General features: G+C 33.7%; 1 protein-coding gene and 1 non-coding gene across 2 annotated transcripts; both read right to left on the bottom strand.

The window, feature by feature from the left end:
- Nucleotides 1–753: 753 nt before the first annotated feature.
- LOC133787576 (small nucleolar RNA R71) lies at nucleotides 754–860 on the bottom strand. The gene has a single exon (XR_009872589.1). It is a non-coding gene; the product is annotated as a small nucleolar RNA R71 (small nucleolar RNA).
- A 19,881-nt stretch (nucleotides 861–20,741) lies between these two features.
- On the bottom strand, nucleotides 20,742–22,647 carry LOC133783244 (cytochrome P450 71D9-like). The gene is made up of 2 exons (XM_062222791.1): nucleotides 21,629–22,647; nucleotides 20,742–21,506 (listed from the first exon to the last, which is right to left on the bottom strand). The coding sequence occupies exons 1-2, from the start codon at nucleotides 22,520–22,522 to the stop codon at nucleotides 20,865–20,867; spliced, it is 1,536 nt and encodes a 511-aa protein (XP_062078775.1). The 5' UTR covers nucleotides 22,523–22,647; the 3' UTR covers nucleotides 20,742–20,864.
- Nucleotides 22,648–22,943: the final 296 nt, after the last annotated feature.

Below are 22,943 nucleotides of genomic sequence, written 5' to 3'. Positions count from 1 at the left end.
CAAAATAAGCAATTTCACTTTGCTTAAAGGTTGTTTGGTCGAAAAGGTTGACTTATGATCCACCATACTTACTCAGTAACCTCGGGGAGTTCTAGTAAGGCGTTGGAGATCACCCGAAAACCTCCAAATCTACCTGGGAACAAGTTTAACAAAAAAAAAAAATCAATCAAAATCAATAAAAAAAAAATAATAATCAAAAAATAAAAAAATAAAAAAAAGACATAAAATAAATCTAATTCTGATTCCCGAGGGTGGATGAATCATCACGAAACTTCCAGTGATACTTCTTCCAATTCATCTGCCACTCCTACCGGAACTCCTTCCACCGATCCTGCTTCTCCACAAACTTTCGCTGATAATAACCCATTCGCAATGGCTCGCAATGACGAAATCCAACCAAGAACTCTCAATGACTACCTCCATCCTACTCGCACTTCCACGCCTTCATGCATTATCTTCCCTCCTAATATGCCTGCATTAGACTTTAAACCTGGTATGATTCAACTCTTGCCTAAATTTCATGGAATGGAAAACGAAAGCCCATACGTGCATATCAGAGAATTCGAGGAGGTGGTAGCCACGTTCTATAACCGAGCCGAAAATGCTGAAGCTGTGCGACTGAAGTTCTTCCCTTTCTCCTTGAAGGACAAAGCCAAAAGCTGGTTGTACTCTTTGAGACCTAGGTCGATCGGAACATGGGAGGAGATGACCAAATCTTTCTTTCTGAAACACTTCCCCAGCCATAAGACCAACAGTCTAAAACGACAGATTTCCACATTCTCCCAAAAAGACAATGAAACGTTCTATCAAGTCTGGGAAAGATTCAAAGATCTGTTAAATCAGTGCCCGCACCATGGCTATGAGAACTGGCGCTTGGTCAGTTACTTCTATGAAGGCCTCACGAGTCGTGAGCGCCAGTTTGTAGAAATGCTATGCAATGGTGAATTCCTCGAAAAAGAGCCAGACGATGCTCTTGAATATCTCGAAGAAACTGCAAAAAAAGTCTCACACCTGGACTGGTCCAAGTGCTACTAATAGCACCAACCGACACAAACCATCTGAGATCTATCAACTTCGAGAAGAGGATAGTATTAAGGCCCAACTCGAAGCTTTGAAAAAGCAGTTTGAGGTCTTAATGACGAAAAATGGGCAAAAGTCGCACATGATCGCTCAAGCGGAACCGCAAGAACCTTGCTTTGTTTGTGGAGGGACGGAGCACTTAGCTAAGGAGTACTTAGCTTTGAATGAAATGAGGGTTTATGAGGAGCAATGCAATGCCTTAGGGGCATATAACAAGCCATTCTCCCATACGTACAACCCTGGTTGGAGAAACCACCCAAATTTCAGTTTGAGAGATTCCAACCAAGCTCAATCGTCTAGAGGCCAATGGAGAAATGAGCAACAAGTTCAACCATCAAAGGCGTATTCTGCACCTCATTACAATGCTCATCCACAACGAAATTCTCTCGAGAATACTCTTCATGCATTCATGGAGGAACAATCCAAATTGAATCGCCAAATGATGGAAGAAATCAAGGAAATGAAATGTCAATTCTCAAAATTGACTGAATCCTTGGCCATTCCGGAAAAAGGCAAACTTCCTTCCCAACCAAAATTCAATGTTCAAGGCCAACACATGGCCCAATCTTCAAACTCTAATGATCAAAATGTCAAGGAAGTGAATGCCATCACGACGAGAAGCGGTAAAACTCTGCAAGACCCACCCATAAAATCCAACACTCCCAGTACTCCAAAAGTCATTTCTGAAAATCCACCCCTCGATGCCACTCCAAAAATACCATTTCCCTAGGCATTGAAACCTGTTGGGAAACTTCCTGATAACCGAGCTGAACTCCTTGAGCACTTGACAAAAGTGAAGATTAATCTTCCTCTGCTTCACATCATTAAACAAGTGCCCGCTTATGCTAAAATCATCAAGGATCTTTGCACTGCAAAAAGGAAGCACCATGTCAAGAAGACTGCCTTCTTGACCGAGCAAGTGAGTGCGGTGATTGAGCAAAAGGCACCTCCAAAATACAAAGATCCCGGTTGTCCCACCATTTCTTGCCAAATTGGGACCCATGAAGTCAGCCAAGCCTTACTTGATCTTGGCGTGAGTGTCAATCTCATGCCTTATTCTGTATACTCGCAACTCGGTTTTGGAGATATGAAGCCAACATCTGTGGTACTACAGCTTGCTAATCGTTCCACCAAAAATCCTAGGGGTATCGTTGAGGATGTATTGGTTCAAATTGAAAAATTATATTACCCCGTGGATTTTCTTATTCTTTATACCCAATCTGTGGTGAACATGGAGTCTAAAATTCCTATTATCCTCGGAAGACCATTCCTTGCTACTGCAAATGCTTTGATCAATTGTCGGAATGGTCTAATGAAGATATCGTTTGGAAACATGATTCTAGAAGTCAATATCTTCCACATCGGGAAACAACCCCGAGAAGATGATGAATGCTATCAAACATTCATGATTGACTCTTTAATTCCCGAAGAGGTTCAATTGCGCAACAACTTTGATAATCTTGATGAACTCCTCCTTCTGTCCGACAACGAAAGTCCAAGCTCTATTGAGTCTACTCTTGCAATATCAGATCGCATAGACTCACGCCATAGAAGGACTCATTTTTGGCAACCTCGCTTTGAAGAGCTACCTCGCGAGAGGGCACAGCCGAAAACTTCAGCCGAAGAGGTTCCAACTGTTCAATTGACCCAACTTCCTGAGGGTTTGAAACATGCCTTCTTGGGAGACGGTGAAACCTTTCCAGTTATCATCTCATCCAACCTTCAAAATTCTCAAGAATTGCAGTTACTTGAGCTACTGCGAACGCATAAATCTGCGATAGGTTGGACGCTTGCTGATATCAAAGGTATTAGCCTTTTAATTTGCTCCCATCGAATCAATCTAAAGGATGAAGCCATCCCTCGAAGAGACCCTCAGCGGCGATTGAACCCCACGATGAAGGAAGTTGTAAAAAATGAAGTTTTGAAATTGCTAGACGCTGGTATTATTTACCCAGTAGCTGATAGCAAATGGGTCAGTCTTACTCAAGTCGTGCCCAAGAAATCTGGTGTCACCGTTATCCAAAACGAAAAAGGGGTCCTTGTCCCCACAAAAATGGTGACGGGGTGGCGCATGTGCATTGATTATAGAAAATTAAATGCCGCCTCCCGCAAAGATCACTTTCCACTCCCATTTATTGATCAAATCCTTGAACGTGTAGCTGGTCATCCTTTCTATTGCTTTCTTGATGGCTATTCTGGCTATTATCAAATTGAGATTGCATTAGAGGATCAAGATAAGACCACTTTCAATTGTCCCTTTGGCACTTTTGCTTTTCGGCGTATGCCATTTGGCTTGTGTAATGCACCAGCTACTTTCCAAAGATGCATGATGAGCATCTTTAGTGACATGATCGAAAAATCAATGGAAGTATTCATGGATGACCTAACCGTTTTTGGAAACTCCTTCGAGACATGTCTTCTTCATCTTGAAGCTGTTTTAAAATGATGCATCGAGAAAGGACTTGTCCTCAATTGGGAGAAATGCCACTTCATGGTGTCTTCTAGCATAGTCTTAGGCCACATTGTTTCTGAAAAAGGAATTGAGGTTGATCAATCCAAAGTTGACCTTATCTCCAACCTACCGACTCTTAAGACAGTCAAAGACGTTAGGTCATTTCTTGGTCATGCTGGTTTCTATAGGAGGTTCATACAAAAATTTTCAATGATTGCTCGTCCGCTGAGCAACCTCCTAGCCAAAGATGTTACCTTTGAGTGGACACCTAAGTGTGAGGAATCATTCCGAACGCTTGTCAATTCACTCACTTCCGCTCCCATCATTCAGTCACCCGATTGGAGTCTTCCTTTCGAAATCATGTGTGATGCCAGGAACTTTGCTGTGGGAGCTGTGCTATGACAACGAAGGGAGGGGAAACCATTTGTTGTCTATTATGCAAGTCGAACTCTCAATAGTGCTCAAATGAACTATTCCACTACTGAAAAAGAGTTGCTTGCCGTTGTCTTTGCTCTTGACAAATTTCGCTCTTATTTGATTGGATCACTAATTACAATCTTCACAGATCACTCTACCCTTAAGTATCTCCTTTCCAAAAAGGATGCTAAGGCGAGATTAATACGGTGGATCCTTCTCTTGCAAGAATTTGACATAACGATCAAAGACAAGAAAGGTGTTGAAAATGTCATCGTGGACCATTTGTCCCGACTTAAATTCAGTGATCCCGCTGACGGTCCACCTATTCATGATGATTTCCCCGATGAACAATTGCTTTCTGTTGCTAAGTTGTCGTGGTACGCTCACATTGTAAACTACTTAGTAACAGGTGAACTCCCATCTGAATGGAATTCACAAGACAAACGCAAATTTCTAGTCGAGGTGCGCAATTTCTTTTGGGATGACCCCTACTTATTCAAGTATTGCCCCGACCAAATCATGCGAAGATGCATCCACGACGATGAGGTGTCTAGTGTGCTGAATTTTTGCCACAATGATGCTTGTGGTGGTCACTTCTCTGTGAAGAAAACCGCTGCAAAAATCTTGTAATGCGGCAAAAATTTGTGTTCTATTTATTGTATTTGTAATTTCCTTTTTATTTTATTTTTGTTTTGTCTCTTGTCAAAATAATAATAATAATAATAATAATGAAAAAGAAAAAGAAATTAAAAAAAAAAAGAGAGAAGAAAAAGAAAAAAATATATAGAAAAAAAATGAAAAAAAAAATAGAGAACAAGAGCAACACTTCCTTCTATTATTTTGTAATTGTTGAAAAAAAAAATTATTATCATTATAGTTCACTTTCTTATTTATCATTGTTAGTTAGTTGTCATTTTGTTCTTAGAGCCTTCTTATGTAAATCCCAAAGGTTGTTTGTCATTTGAATTCCAATAAGTTGATTTGCGTATCTTGTGATCAATATTTGTTCAGATTGCTTGTCCTAAAAAGTTTATCTTTTCTCATTTGAGTGTAAACTGTTACATTTCCAACTCCAAGAGTGTAATCCTTCCCATACAAATACTTTCAATGCCCGTGAGGAATTTGGAGTTGAGATCTTTATACTTTGGAGATTTTTCGAAACTATTTGTGTTATGACTTGTGATAAAAAGAATATGGTTTGGTGCACACACTCACAACTCTGAAATCGCAACTATAGTAGCTTAGATAGTAATTTCTGACTTCTTGCTGATAATTTGAAAATGCTTAGATGATTTTGTTTGGTTTGACTTGATTATTCAACTTGACAATTTTCTTTTTCGCTTGAATTGCTAGGGACTAGCAATAAGCTGGTTGGGGGTTGTGATTAGTACTTAAAAATGACATTTTACTAAGCTTAAAGCATAAATTAAATTAAGTTTTAATTAATATTTCCTTAAAATTATTTTGATATATTTCTTTAAGGGAAAATATTAATTTCAATTTAATTTGCATAAAGTATGGTGCATTATGACATTAATAAAAGCAAAAGAAAAGAAAAAGGAAAAGAGAAAAGAATTAAGCTGAAAATGGCATTTTTAAAGAGTATTTAGTTGTTTTGCAGCTGGCCCAATTGAAGAAGAGGCCCAGCCGCCTGGAGCCCACCACAAGTTTGGCCCCGCCAGGTGTCCACGCCCTAGCGTGCCACGAGTCCCCGCGCCTGCCACTTGCCTCTTTTCTCCTAGCGCCACCTGTCCGCCTGCTTCAGCATCACCTTGCCTCCCTCACCTTAACGTGACTTCAACAACTTGCCTCACCAATTAATCCCTGCCAAAGACCCCAACATATATCTTAAGCACTCCAGGCCCATCCTTCACTCCAACATCAACAACCCAACTCCCTTCAGCCTCCAACACATCAAACATTAAGCATCTAGCTCCCAACGTGACCCAAAGGCCCAGCAAGCCCAATCTGAAATCTTCCTAGCAGCCTGCCTACGTGGCACTCCCTCATTGGCTGAAAATGGGTCAAAACCCTCTTGTGTCACCAGCCATGTTTTGTGGGTATTGGGCTTTGTAAATTGCTATTTTGAGCTTTAAAGCTCATGTTTTTGTGGTATTTTAGAAAAGGGAAAAATGACCATACACCAAAATAGCTAGGTTAATATTAATAATAATATTTGATTTTTCAAAATCATATTTTATTATTAATATTTCAGATTTATTTTGTAAACCCCAAATTGTTATTTAATTTCTTTTTAGTCCTTCTCTCCATCTATAAATAGGGACACTTTCTTCACATTATGTATGTAATTTTTAGAGTAAAGAAACTATAGCAAAATTTCCACTCACTTTCTTCTCATATTTTCTTCTTAGAATTTTGTGAGAATCATGAGCATAATGACCTAATCTTCCTAGGAAGGTTAGGGATGATTCCATATGCAAGTGATGTTATTTTGCTACTTTGATTTACTATGTTCTTAATGTAATATATTTGAGTTATTTATGTTCTTTCATCTCTATCTTTATTTTGTTATCTTTACTTACTTATGCTAATAGTATATAGGATTAGTCATGCTCTTTCTATGTGCTTCTAATTAGTAAAAGTAATATTGATACATAATTTTATGTCTAATCTTCTATTGCATTATTGCCCTTGGGTATTTTGTCATTTTTAGATTTTTCATAAGATTAACTTTGTGCTTTTAAAGTAAAGAACTTAATAACTCAAATAGACTTTTGTTAGAAAAGAATATGGACTTTAATGTTAGATTTTCCAAGTAAATGTTGGGATGTGAACTATTTACTTGTGTATTTTTGTAAATCAAGTAACTAAGTAACTAAGCAAGCATATGGATGATTCTTGAAACATTTCCATTTCTCAAACTCTTGATTACATCTTACATTTATCTCACTTTATCATTTCATCAAAAAAAAATACAATACCAAAATCTCAAACCTCTTTCCATTTACAATTTTATTTATTTCTTGTTACTAACTTTTTGTGTTATTTTCTACTAATCTTTTGATTTTAGGTTACCTCCTTGTGGATCGACCGCCCGATTATACTACAACCATCGCTTAGTGGTTGTCACATTTTGGGCGTTAAACACATAACTATAGGTCATATATCATAATCATAACTAAAATAACAAGTCAGATATAATAAAAAGATAAGTGTTTATAGAGGGGTGGCAATTAAGCCCCGAACAAAAGTCTGTCATACACCAGACATAGGTCTGTCATAAAGTTTTGGCAACCGAGCCTATCGAACATAGTCCGTCATACATCATTGGACACCTTAGGTCCAGACACACTTACCCCTTTATTGTACCTGAAATGTTAAGTTATACAAACATAAACTATATCACACATTACATAAATTAGATCATAATACTAAACTATCTAATTTTCCTTACCAAAAACCAGAATATTAGAGACAAGAGTGGGATTGAAACTCCTAAAACCAAACATAAAGAAACCATAAGTTTCTAAAGAAATGAAGTTGAAAAGAAAATCTAAACCATCAAAAAAGAAACTTACCGAGAAGAACTTTAAATTAAGAACTTAAACACCTAACCATCAAAATCATAAACAGAAGTTAGGATCTGAAAGAAACTTAAGGAAAACTAAGGAATCATAAAGAGTAGAACTTATGAATAGTATTACCTTGGATGAACTAGAACCAATCTACACTTCAATATTGAAAACATACTTTATCTTACTACCCAAGTGTATCTCTCTATAGAAATCCTAGCAGCTTGAAGGCTCTAAACACAACTTGAAGAATGAAGAAAATGGCTGAGCACTAGGTCCTATTTATAGAGTTTGAGGAGTGAAACTATCATATTAAAAAAATACTTAATTCCTTAAATAAACATGATTATAGCAAGTGTCATGTTCTTAATAGTTTTGGAAGGTTCTAGAGTTTCAAAATCTTTCTTTTATTAAAAAAAATACGTAATTAAACATGATTATTATAAGTGTCATGCTCTTAATGGTTATGGAAGATTCTAGAGTTTCTAGAATTTTCTTTTATTTAAAACTATTTAAATCTTTAAATAAATATGACTATGATAAGTGTCATGCTCTTAATGGTTTTGGAAGATTCTAGAGCTTCTAGATTCTTCTATTATTAAATTATTCATATAAAATGCTTAAAAATAAGTAAGATTGTAACAAGTGCCATGCTTTTAAAATTCTATCTAAACCTTATGTTATAATAAATAATATTTCTATGTCCAATAATATTAATCAAACCTTATGTTATAATTAACATTTCTAAACTATATGTTAAACTTATAAAATCCATAACTATTGCTATAAGTATCCAGTTAAGTCCCGACTTGAACCAATATTCACGGAATTTAAAATACTACAAACTACTACTATCTACTACTACAACTACTCCTACTATCTAACTAATTAAAATTTGGGAATGCTACATTAAACTTCATGTAACATGGTTATTTTATTAGCAATGTTCTCAATTCCTAATTCTTTTTGCATTAATTATTAGTTGGTTTATAATTTGTGAGAGATCTTATTTAATTTAAATTGAAATATGAATTGATTAAATAATAAATTTGGTCGGTGCACTATCTAGCTACTATCTTAGATTTAAATAGTAAATCTAAATATTAAGGGGCAATTCTGATTACGTAATTGAACTTTGTAGACTTAGAATAGAGATACTCGATATTAAATTTCTTTTAAGGTCTCTATAAGAACAAAATAATTGATCTTTACCATTTTCAACTTATTTTTACTTTAGCAATTAATATATATGGAAAATAATGAATGGTGTTTGATCTATTTGTGATAGTATGGTCCTTCCCTAAACTGTACTTTAGTTTGATAGCGTTACCATGACTAGTCTATCGCGAATGGAAAATACATTCATATTATTCTTGTTTGTCACGAAGTCTTAGTAAGATATAAATGTTATAGAAATATCTTTCAATAGAATATGATTTTGTAACCTCCATACACCTAATGTGAGTTTAAAACATGTCTTCAACAACCATATCACATAATTAATGGCTCTATGAATTCAAACACAAATGTGTAACTCTCAATCTATACATTATTGAGTAATATTTAAGTGTTACAAATTTGTAATTGATTTTGTAATTCCAAAATATGTTACATTTGGACACACACATGTGTCCAATTTTATAACTTTCAATGTTATGTTACAAGGGGTGACAAATCACATTTGTCACATTAATACATTATTAACATTATATTATATGAAATAATATAACAATAAATAAAATAGAAAAAGAAAATAGTTACATTGAAGTTTACAAATATTTGATTGGTCATTAATTTTAATTTATACAGATAAAATAAAAATAGCATAAAGAAAATAATAAGATGTTGCTTCCATGTAGAGCTACTTATGATGGTTCTGAATAGTTTACGAAGCCGAAAACATGGTTCAAACTGTCAAATCACTACAACAAAATATGCATTTAATGGCTATATGGGGGAGACATTGTAGACATTTAATGTCTCCCCCTAGGGGAGACGTTGTTGCAGGAGCCATCTAAAGTGGCCCTATGACGTCTCCCAGGGGGAAACGTTGGATGTCTACAAAGTCTCCCCATGGGAGACGTCATAGGTACCTACAACGTCTCCCAGTGGGAGACGTTGGATGTCTACAAAGTCTCCCCATGGGAGACGTTGTAGGTACCTATGACGTCTCCCATGGGGAGACTTTGTAGACATTCAATGACTCATATAACGAGTCATCATTGGTTTTTATATTTTTTTTTAAAAATTAAATAATTATTTTCAGTATATTAATTAATAGAATTAAATATATTAATTTTTTTTAAATAGAATTAAATATATTAATTAAAAAATCTAAATTATATGCAAATTTAAAATTTGAATTTTCATTAATAAAACTGAAATGTGTATCTAATATGTTTTTGCTAGCTAAATATACAAAATTGTAATATTTGTTGTTAAACATACAAAATTAACAAATATTACAGTAGCTAGCTAGACATATAGTAAGATAGAAAAAATAAACAATAAAAACCTATTTTTTGGGACGATGACTTTGAACTATCGGCACCATATCGTTCGCCTGCTATTGTCGCATTTTATTAATCTGTGCTCGTGTATATGGCGGAGTGTTCAGCTACAAAAAATATAAAGTACAATATATTATTTAATTATTATTTGATTATATTTACTTTAATAATAAATAAACCGTAAACTTTTTATAAATTTATATATATATATACATACCTCTTTCTTCAAGTAACGTCTAGGTCTATCCATATCTTTTCCTATGTATATGAAAAATTAAACAATTAAACTATATAAGCATACGAAAAATTGGACAGTATTTACCCTTATATTAGTAACCTAAACATCTGTCAATCTAATCAAATAAGCACAACACAATACAAATATAATAATAGAATACATAATTCTAGACAAAATCGAGCAGCATTTCCCCTATAATAGTAATCTAACTATCTGTGAACAATAAGCCAAATAAATCAAACAACACACAATAAGTTTCTTCCTTATAGCTCCGCAGCACATAAACATATTTTCCAGAACATACTTCACTAAAACACACAATTCTCAACCTTCTGTTATCACTGCAACACACAATTTTAATCTCAGAACCTACTTCACTATGGATGAATATTTAAGATATTCAAACTCTTCTAACAAAAGTTTAATAATACTAAAACAAGAAATAAGATAATGTAATTACCTCTTGCAATTAATAGTCCTTGCTAGCAAATTTACTTCACTTTTGTAATGCGTGCACTATGTTATTAATTAAATAATAAAGGATTAGTAAATCAATAAAAATATATATAAATATATATAAATAACCTACTTAAATGTTAATAAAGATTACAAATATATATAATTTTCTAATTAAATAATAATATAAATTAAAAAATTTATAAACTTATTAACTTGAATTATTATTTAGTATGTAATTTTTTTTTTTATTTTAGACAAAGTTATTAAATACATTTTAGCAAAACATATTTACATATATATACTTAACAAACATTAAAAATTAATTAAAAATATATAATTTTCGGAATAAATAGTAAATAATGTGGTAACATGTTAAAATTAAACAATGTAATATCTCAAATATACATAAAAAAATATTTTTCATACTTTAAACTAATATTTCTAATAAAACCCACAAAAACTATAAAAAAAATAAGCACAAAAACAATTTTTTCAACCATTATAACTACAATACATTTTTTAATCTTGAAATCATACCTCAAATATGCTTTAAATCCACTTTGATGAGCCAAAAATCACCCAAAACCGGAACTATCATAAATCCAAAAATCTCAATATCAATCCCTTAATATTTAAAGAAAATAAGCATAAAATTATCCTAACTATTATACAACACTTATAAATGATAAAATCATACCTCAAATGGAATTTTATGGCCTAATATTGGCCAAAATCGTCAAAGAGAACCCGAAAAATCGCCTGAAAACGCCTCCTCTCCGCCTCTCTGTTTCATGCGTATGCTCTCGGGGTAGAAGAAGAAAAAGGGCTAAGTAATATAGAAGGGAAGACTTTTAACGTCTCCCCTGGGAAGACGTGCCTAGCCTCTAACGTCTCCCCTTGGGAGACGTCCGATGTGGCACGTCTTCCCAGGGGAGACGTTAGAGGCTAGGCATGTCTTCCCAGGGGAGACGTTAAAAATCTTCCCTTATTTATATTCGGCCCAATTTCTGATATTTAAAAAAAAAAATTATATCATATTTTTAAGTATAACGTCTCCCACCACTTTTGATGACTTACCTAGTTAGTCATCAACAAAAACTTTTAATGACTTACACCTCTGGACTTTAAATATCACTGAATACTTTTAATGACTTACACCAATGGTGTAAGTCATTAAATGTCAATTTTGTTGTAGTGAATTTACATGCGTACACAAAAAAATGAACATGCGTTCAACAAACAGTTTAGACCCTGTTTTCGGTACCATAATTTATTCGGAGTTTCTTGAAAATTCGTAGGATGTTCTAGATAGCTATAATGTACACCGTCGTATAAAAAAAATTGGGATTATATCTATCGCGGTGCCAAAAATAGAAAACTAAGACACCAGTATTGCCAAAAAAAAGATGCGTTGTAATCGTTCCATATATATATATGGGTGTACTCTTAATGGTTACTACCCATAGATGGTTACTTTAATATTAATTATTGGATTAAGATCAATGATCCATATTTATAGTTGTTAATTAATATTTCTAAAAATAAATTTTGATTTTTTCAAATTTTTTGAAGGGTTACCTGATGAAAAACGGGTATTTATTATGAAAATTTAATATTGTAAACTTTTCATTTTTCAAATGCATGTCAATTTCTAAATATTGCTAGTGTCTCTCATTGGTTTGAAACAACATTAATTATGACAAAAAAATAACAAAAAAAATATTTACATGTTGACGATTTGTTATACCAAATACTACAGACGGTTTGTCGAAGGGTTCTCGAAGATTGCTACACCAATGACAGAATTGACACAGAATAATTTGCAGTTCATTTGGTCAGACAAGTGTGAGAACAGTTTCAAGAATTGAAGCGGCGACTTATTACTATGCCCGTGCTGACTTTTCCTTCGGAGGAGGGAAAGTTTGTGGTTTACTACGACACGTCGAGGTTGGGTTTAGGCTTCTAGAAGTTTTTCTTGAAAGTAAAGAAACCATGGTCAAAACTAGTCTAAATGTCATTGAAAATAGCAAATTATATCTATCAATTAAAATTGGGTTATTATTTGCAGCAACAATAATTTGTCGACGCAAATAGTGGATGCCTACTGCAGCGACAAAATGTCACTGCAATTGTTGCACTGTAGAGTCCAAGAACTTTACTTTGCTAGTTAGATAGTAGTAGTAGTAGTTGTAGTATTTTTATGACTGTGGATTTTGGTTCAGACCGGGATTTAAATGGACACTCATAGTAACACTTGTAGATTTTCTAAGTTTAACCTATAGTTTAAGAATATTAATTTTAACCTAATGTTTGATTAATATGACTGGTATTGATGATGATATTTATTATATTATAAGGTTTAAATAGACCCAATAGGATAGCACTACAACAATTTTGACATTCAATGACTCCCTACAATGTCTTACACGATTGGTGTAAGACATTAAAAATTAGGAGAGATTTTAAATGTCTTATGTTGGGAGACATTGAAAGTTTTTATTAATTACTAAAATTGTAAGACATTAAAAGTGCAGAAAGACGTTGAAAATTTGGAGTCTAAATACGTTTCTGGGGGACATCCAACGTCTCCTATTGAGAGACGTAGGACACGTGGCATGTCTCCCAGTGTAAGACGTTGGAAGTCTGGACTTCCAACGTCTCCCACTAGGAGACGTGCCACGTGTCACATGTCTCCCCTTGGGAGACGTTATATGTAAAAAAAAAATCTGACAATCACTTTTTCATAGTCAAAATTTCTCTCTCCCACGTTCTCATCCTTTATACTCATTATTATTATTATAAATCAAATCCTTTCAAATCCTCACTCTCTCCCACGTTACTCTCATCTCTTACACTCCCATTAAATTTAATTCCCACGTTTCTCTCTCTTCTCTCATCATATCTATTTTTCAAACTTTTTATATTAAAAATTAATAATAAATGAATAAATAAAAAAAACCCTAATCTCTCATATATACTCTTCTCTCTCTTTCTCTCATACTATCTGTCGCCTCTCTCTCTATCTTTCTCTCTTTTCTTTTGCATTTTCCCCTTAAATTATCTTCCTTCATTCCTCCTCTCAATCTATATTTTTCTCTCACAAACTCTTTGTTTATTCATAGGCGTGGGCAAGGGACTAGCATCCGGCAAGGGTGGCGCAACGGCGACTGGGGCGCGGAGGCAAGGGTGGGCGCGGTAGTGACCGGAGCACGGCGATGACGATAGGGGCGGGGACTAGCTAATGCGTATGTGGTTGAGATTTTTCTACAAAGAAGAGATAGGGAGAAATTTTTGGATGATTTGTTTGTAATTTTTGTGCTCTTCTAGTTCTTGTGGTGTTCTTGATATGTGTTTTGTTTGTTCTTTTAACTTTTGTTGAAATTATTTGGATTAATTTAGTTTGCTTGCTGATTTTATAAAGGGTATTTGTGTTTTGTAATTCTTGCTATTATCTTCAAAGTAGAGAAATATGAGGAAGAGGGATTTAAAAAAAATGGAATTAAGTTTTTAATTTTTTTTTATAGTTTCATCTTTTAATTTAATTAATTGAAATATTTTATTAATTATTTGATAATAATGATAAAATATATTAAAAGACGAAACTATTATTAAATAATAAATATATATAATTTTATTTATTAGTAAATATACATTTCAAATTAAGTAATAATACAAATATATATTATTTAAAAATTATAAAAAATGAAATACTTTCAACCTCTCCCATTGGGGGAGGTGAGAGACATCCCAAGTCTCCCAGTGGGAGAGGTTGAAAGTCCACGTTTGACTTTCAACCTCTCCCACTGGGAGACGTGGGAAGTCTCTCACCACTCCCAATGGGAGACATTGAAAGTCTCCCAGGGACTTTCAATGTCTCACATTGGGAGAGGTGAGAGACTTCCCACATCTCCCAATGGGAGAGGTTGAAAATCAACGTTTTTGGACACCTTTCAACCTCTCTCACTAGGAGACGTGGGATGTCTCTCACCTCTCCTATTGGGAGACATGAGATATATACTTACAATGACTCCACCTACAATGTCTCCCCCTATGGGAGACATTGTAGACTTTCAATGTCTCCTAAATAAAGTCATAAAACTCTTATTTTGTTGTAGTGTAGTAACACCTGTCTTGTGTATGTTTAATGATAATTAAGTATTTTTGAGGAATAACCTTATTAAGAGTAATATTTGAATATCCTAGGGTCTGTCAGCAACTTTAAAATCGTTAGAGGACTTAGTCAAGGTTGTTTACTCAATTCAAATTAGGCTGAAAAAGTGTAATTTCGTATTTAATATTTCAGCGTATGTCGATATATCGCAGCTATAGGCTGAAAAAACACGTAGCTTCGAACAACCACCTCGACGAGCCTCGGGCATATTAGCCCAGGCGATATATCGCATACTAGGGGTGATATATCGGCTCATTTGAAGGATTTTTGAATGTTTTTAAAACCGAGCTCATTTTAATCTTTAACCTCTTGATAAGTCCAACATCTTTCTGACCGAGTCTTCAGCCTCTGCTGAACGATAATTCAAATATTTTCACTTAAAAATCCATTATTTTATTCAAGTTAAATGAAGATCTTTTCATTCTTGAACTCTATGAATAGGACCTAGTATCCAGCCATTTATTCATTCATCAAGCTAAGTTCAGAGTCTGCAAGCTACTAGGTTATTTTTGTGTGCTTAAACACTTGGGTTGGGAATATAAGCTTTAACTTTATAAGCTTAATAAACCCTCGGGAAGTAAGGTTCATAGTATTTTTCGGTTCAAGGTGTAGTTCGGTGATAGAAGCATTCGAGGTATTCATTATTTTAGTTCAATTCTGTGTTATTCTTATAGTTTTCTACTCAAAATCCTAACTCTATTATTTATTCTTGGTTAGGAAATCTAAGATCTTGAACGTAAGATTTTTGGTAAGTATATTCTCAATCCCTTTTTCTTTAGTATACTCACCTTTCTTTGATGGTTTATAGGAGTGTTCCAAAGTCCCAATCCTGTTCTCATATCCCGGTATATTTGGTAAGGAAAATAGGATAGGATTTTATATGTTATGTTATATGTTATATGTTATCTTATGATTTATGTGTTATGTTGTATGTTATATTATGTATGTCTGTAGACTTGGGCATATGACTTGTATAACTAACAAGCCCCAATAAATTTATGGGCATATGAATTGCTTAGCTAGCAAGCCCCACAAATCTAATGGGCACATGACTTGTTTAGTTTACGAGCCCCAAGTAATAATGGTCATTATAGTATATGTGACATATGTGTATGATATGTTTTAGTATATGTTGCGATATGAATTTTATGTATATGATTTATGTGTTAGATTTTCCTTGCTGGGCATTAGACTCATTCATTTATGTTTGTATGTGCAGGAAAATAGATATGGGAGAAGGAAATGTTCTTGGCAACTTGGGGGTTGTGTACTGATGCAGAATGGAAATCGGTGGATTGAGCGTTCGATTTCAGGATGAAGTCGCTTCTTAGTCTTTTAAAAATTATGCTTTATATGTATTTTCTGCACTTTATTTTGTAATCCATTTATTTAAAGTTATGTTATGTTTTTATTTTAAAAACAATGAGATCCCATATCCTACTTTAAATTTTATATAGTTTAACATTTGTCTTACAAGTTTTAATGAAGTTATGATTTTTTTGCTTGTGAGTTTTATTAAAGGTTAGTGTCTATGTAAAGTAGTCATTAATGGTCCAAAGTCTAGAGTAATTGGGTCATTACAGTTGGTATCAGAGCAACAGTTCATTCGCATGAAGTTCTCCTCGATACACACACTAAAAGCTCCGAATCTGACCGCCAAGTAAGTGTTTAAGTTGTAGTTATTATGTCTATATGTATAGCTAACAATTTTAGCATTTATGTTTTCAGTTAAGTATGAACGGAGCATTAACCTGTGAGTGAGAGTTGTTTATCTTTTATTTCTTGTTTCTTTCTTTCATTCTATTGCTTTTCATCTTTATATTCTTCTTCTCTATTTACTTGTATTTCTTATTTAAGAGTTGTAATCTTTTCTTTTCTTTTGTTTCAAACACTTTACTTTATTTGTAATATTTTGCTTAGAGTTGTATTTTACTATTCTCTTCTTCTTCTTCTTCTTTTGTTCATTTGTATTTTCAGTTATAGAGTTGTAACACTTTATTTAATCAATCCTTATTTATTGTATTATTTTGCATAGAGTTGTAATTTTCTTACTATTTCCAGTGAGGCAAATACATATTTTCCTAACAGTAGGGTCGCAACCCTTAAGAGCTTTTTTGGCCAAAAATGTGTTTTTGTCATGGGAACTCAAATCTTAGGCCTCGGGATCGTTCCTACTACCCGGTTTAGTAGGATTCGACGTCTCGGAGGCTAGATCTTGGTTCGGGAACTTTTTATTATTCATTTTATTGATGGAATCCCATATTTGGTTATGACTAGGTGAGCGCTAAGGGACTAAAAGACAGATTGTTCTCAAGGGTCGTCTTTATTAATTCTCGCTCGAACCAGAGGTAAGAAAACTGCACCCCATATGTGACATGCATGGTTATTCATGAGGCATGTTGAATGTTTAAATGTGGACATAGGTTGAATATTGAATGCTTAGCAATCTTGCTCACTTGTGTATGGCACTGACTGAATAGTCAGAATTGGCAATGGTGTCAGTATCAACTGTGAAGCTGTGACTCATTAGTCAAGTTCGACAGTGGTACTGAGCACTGGTCACATGGGATTGACTCATAAGTTAAGAACTGCTTTAGCGTGTTAACGCAAGCCAATAAAGATTAGATCTAATCGACATCTGCATTGAATTACTCGAATGAGAATTAATGCCGAACTGACCTCAAGTTCGATGAATACTATAAGCGCTTGTCTAGCCAAAGGCTAATCATTTAGAGCCAGGGCCAGCGAGCCCCGGTGACTATTTAGTCACATGGCTATGGGTGTCGAGCCTGATAGTGACTTACCCATCAGTCACTCATCTGTTTAAGTTAGTGACTTGCCCATCAGTCACTCATCTGTTTAAACTAGTGACTTGCTCGTCAGTCACTTATTATGGTTTACCAGAACCTCAAGTGTAACCACAAAGTGATATTCACTCATCTGTTCAGAATTATAAGCTCTGTATGATTATCATTATCATCATTTGATATTATATACTTGCATTATTGTGTTTTCTTGCTGAGATTTGGCTCATGGGTGCTATGTGGTGTAGGTAAAGGGAAAGAAAAGCTCACCCAACCGTGAGTGGAGAGCTTAGGTGGTGCTGTGTACATATGCGGCTGCTTGACCACCACGGCCAAGGAGTTCTCAGGGGAACTAGGGGGTTTACCCTATGTTTGCCGCTTAGATCGGCAAGTTGTAAATTTAAACTATAATGACCATTTGAGTTGTAAATAACTTGTAAATGTTTTTTTATGGGCCCATGAACCATTTTATGTTTTAAATAAAATATATCATTTTCTTTTGATTGGTTTTTCACCTTAACCTGTTAATAACACCTAGAAGCACGTTTTTAACCAAAGAACTCGAGTAGCGAGTTAAATTCACGGTTCATCGTTCACCGTAACGGTCTTGGGGTAACCAGGGCGTTACATAGTCAGCAGTCAAACTCAATTAGCTAATGCGTTCACCAAGATTCTTCCATCTACTACACTTAATTCTCATATTTCCAAGATGACTATGCATGATATTCACAGTACATCTTAAGGAGAGGCCATTAGGATTGATATATTAGGATCAGTTTACCTATTTTTCCTTGTTTTTCCTTAATTTTTTACCATATACCTAACTTACTCTATACATAACTCAACCTCTTTGGACTATTCCGAAAATGTAATAATATTTTTTCATTTCATTTTTCTCTTATTAATCTCTTCCGTAATATAGGGCATCGATCACCATCAAGAAAAATCTTTTTTTTTTTTGCATAAAAATCTTAATTTTTAAGGCCACATTGAGCTGGGCATTGAGCACCATCGAGCATACTCAATTTTTTGCAGATTTCATAATGTCAAATTTGAAAAAAAAAACTAAAATAATCATGTACAAATCTATTCAAAATCATAAATACTACTGTCTTAATAAGTGATATTTTTCATGAGCTTAAGTTTTCCTCAAATTAGAGAGAGAGAGAGAGAGAGAAGAATATGAGTGGGTGGTAATGGTGTTGTTGTGTTCAGGCTACTATATTTTTTAAGAGAAAATCAAGAGAGAGAATAGAAAAAGTTGAATATTATGCCGGGGTTATTTTAGGAAAAGTTTGAAACATTGGCTAAATTTTTTAATATGTATAGTATGCCATTTTTTTTTTAATTAGAGAGTCAAATACAAACTCAAATTTTGCTAGTCAAATGACATGACGAGATTTACAACATGGAGCCATCGAGTCATACAATATTGAGATAGGGAATTGCTAAGAGACACTATTGGTGTCTAACACCACAAAAATGTGATATATTGTTATTGATGTAATCTAATAGCGGGTTCTATATATTTAAATTTAATAAGTATTATGAGATATCGCTAAACAACTATAAAATCCCACCTCATGTGGTGTTGTCCAGCTTAATATGTCAAATAGCAACAATAAAAGAATTGTGTGTGATGCTTAATTTTATCCGTCCAATAACCAAACCCCATGTGGAAGATGCCTTAGCCAACTTTAACACATGTACGTATTGAAACAGATACTTTGATTCTGAATTCTAATAGGTAAGGACACCATAATTTGGAAAGTGGGCCCTTTCAATAATTCATTTTTGGACAGTTTTGAACGTTAATTAATTATTTATATATAAAAGGTGTTGTATTATTGCTAGTCATTATGAGATGAGATAGAGATGTTCATATATAGGGAAGAAATGATACTGCAGCCTGCTACGTGACAAGTTTCTTCTAATTTTTTACACAAATTCTATATACATTTTAATAGTTTCCAAGTAAAATGACACTTTTTTTGTCGTCTTATTATTGTAAGTTGATTTACTGATTAATGTTTCTTTGATATTTATATGTCAACATTTTATACATTATACCATAATTTTCTTCTATGCTTTTACTTTAACTTATACATTTTTTATGGAATTAAATAATTAAACTGCTATATAAATTGCTGGGAAAGGCCAATTACGTGCATTTAGCGATAATTTTTTAATTCACAACAAATTTATTTTGTGAGTAAAAGTGGTCAAAAAAAAAATTTTAACTAAAGAATAATATTTAGTGGCAGTCACAACCTATTATATCATATGATAACTTTTTTATTTTGAGTGGCAACTACAAAAGATCTTGTATAAATTATAAAAAGCAAATGATTATTACTGCGGTTTTTATATAATAATTGAAAACAAAATCATATCCACATGTTAAATTATAGGATTTTTAGCACTATTAATTACTCCCTGAATTAGTTAAGAATTCTTAATTTGGTTTTTGAGATTTTTTTTCTTGGGCACTCAGATCCTCGAGTTCATGAGACAGCAACAATTGAACCCAAATTATTTACGTATGTATAAATTTTTTATGAAAGTGACTCATGTACAAGGCTCATGATGAATTATTTGAGGACAAAATCGTCTTGAGCTCATGTGAGAGGCATAAATTGTTGGGAAAGGCCAGGAATTAGGCAGTGGTCATTTTCTTGTAAGATTTTCATAAATTTTAAAAAGCAAAGTTCAGTTTATAAATTAAATCTGAAATAATATTTATTTATCGACATGACATGTGACATTATATACAACCAAAGTAATAACTCTTTTACTTTGGTTTTGGTATAATATAGTTAAAAAAAAATTATTCACAAAGTACGTAAAATTGTGTTTTGAAGTATTATTTTCACGTTGCTCTTTAATATTAATTTTTATTTTTATATAATTATGTTGTTGTTTTTTTAAGGAATATAATTAATTATGCCAGAATAATTATATACATATATAATAAATATGTAATTAGCCTTAATCACACAATTAAAAATGATATAGTCCACATAAAATATTTATAGTGAAAATGATATATATAATATATAATGAAGACTTTTGAATGATTACTACTTTTATAGATGGATACTAATAATTATAATGATGTGATAACATAGGGACAATATTTGTAAATTTTAACCTTTAAATAAAAATTCAACAAACTCTAATGTTAAACTATAAAAAACAAACTAAATTCTATGTGATTTTGCTATAGAGATTAATGACATATAAGCGGTAGGAATCAAGTTCAAATCATCTTTTCTACTGACTGTAAGGCCAAATAACTCCATCATGTTCAAATCTTCATGTTTCATTCCATTAGGTAGTTTCCAATCAAAGTGGTACAGCAACAATGCCAGAAGAAGCTCAACATTGATGAGACCATATGACATGCCTGGACATATTCTCCTTCCACCACCAAATGGTATAAACTCAAAATTGTTTCCCTTGAAGTTAACAGAGCTCTCAATAAATCTCTCTGGCATAAAACTCTCAGGTTCAATCCAATATCTAGGGTCTCTTCCAATCGCCCAAACATTTATCATTACTTTGGTTTTGATTGGAATCTCATAACCATTAATCCAACATTTTTCTCCATTTTCCCTTGGAAGTAACAAAGGAGCAGGAGGATGCAACCTTAGAGTTTCTTTAACAATTGATTTTAAGTATTTCATCTCATTGATTGATGTTTCATTCACTAACCCTTTTTTGCCAAAGACTTTCCTCACCTCATCTTGAGCCTTTTTCATCACCCTTGGATGTCTCATCATCTCTACCATAGCCCAGTCCACAGTTAAAGCTGATGTTTCACTCCCAGCTATAAAGATATCCTGAAAAATAAGTCACTTTCATTTCATCATTTTGTTTCATGCTTAACTTTATCTGTATACAACTATGTATAATTCTAATAATAACTTGATAATATAAAGAAGCTGATATTGATGGAACTTACAAAGATTACTGCTTTAATATTGTCAGTTGTTGTGGTGAAGCCAACATCTCCATTGTTATGAAACTTCAAAAGAACATCAACGAGGTCTTCCACTTTTCCATTTTTCTCTATCGACTTTTCATTCTCTTCAATATGTTCCTTTATGATATTTTCCATTATTCTCGAAGCCCTTAGTTTGAGGCTCTCGTATTTAGGCCGAGTGGTCCAATCAAGAAAACTCAAAGAAGGAAACACCTCTGCAAATTCAAAGCCATCAGCAGACTTCAAAAACTCCTCCACAATTGATATGAACTCTTCATGGTCACTGCTTTTCTTGCCGAAGGCTACTCGAGATGTGATGCCGAACATCAAAGTTTTGACCATTTGAGTTAGATTGATAGTTGAGCCAACTTTTGAAGCTATCACTTCTAGCATATTAATCATCTCTTCTTCTCTAATGGGTTGAAAAGATTGAAGTCTTCCTGGGCTCAAAAGCTCTTGCATACAAATCCTTCTAAGTTGTCTCCAGTACTCACCTTGTGGAGCAAATAAGATGTCTGTACAATCGTATAACAAGATCTGTGAAGCGAGAGTCCGTGGTCTATTTGCAAAAATGGCATCATGGGTTCTCAAGATCTCTTTAGCATAGTCTGGTGATGAAACTACTATGGTTGGAACTTGTCCAACTTTGAGGTACATGAATGGTCCATATTTTTTGGCTAAGTCTGTGAGGGAATGATGAGGTAAAGAGCCTATAAGCTGGTGCATATTTCCCACCACTGGTAGTCTCCATGGTCCTGGAGGTAGTTTAGGAGATGAGTTTTTTGTTTGAGGTCTTTTTAAAACAGTGTTTATTACCATAAACACAAAAACTAAAGAGAAGAGGACTGGGAAAGAGGGTAGTTGGAGCTCCATGTAGAAAGTGAAGAGTGGTAATGACGATTTTACAGTTTTGGAGTTGTGGAGTTATAAGAGGATTGTGTTTATGCTTTTTCCAATAAAAACAAATTCCATGTGGAAGAGCCTTATTATCATTATACCAAATTCCATGGTGTGTCCCTATACCCTGTCTAGTCATTTCCCAGCAACTTCCAATAACTCATTCGTTCATATTTATCACGTTTCTACTTTTTAAGATATATATGTATGTGTGGTGCATTTTAGCCTGAATGAATGTTCATTTCTCTCCAAAAATTAATAAAAAAACATTATGAACTTAATTTACCTCAAACCCTCCGTACACCAGTTATGTTCACTTTTATTTCTAACCTATTATTTTTTGAAAATCTTCATATTTCGCTCAAATAAATACTTCCATCTTAAATAAAAGAGGCCA

This window comes from Humulus lupulus, chromosome 6 (genome assembly GCF_963169125.1).
Source record: "Humulus lupulus chromosome 6, drHumLupu1.1, whole genome shotgun sequence".
Taxonomy (NCBI): Eukaryota; Viridiplantae; Streptophyta; class Magnoliopsida; order Rosales; family Cannabaceae; genus Humulus; species Humulus lupulus.
The sequence above is the reverse complement of the archived record's forward strand: the minus strand, read 5'-3'. Positions and strand labels throughout refer to the sequence as shown.

Excerpts from the sequence above, each read along its gene's own strand:
- LOC133783244 (XM_062222791.1), bottom strand. The coding sequence starts at position 22,522 with ATGGAGCTCCAACTACCCTCTTTCCCAGTCCTCTTCTCTTTAGTTTTT. Across the intron at positions 21,507-21,628 it reads ATATTAAAGCAGTAATCTTT|GATATCTTTATAGCTGGGAG; the intron begins GTAAGTTCCATC and ends CTTATTTTTCAG.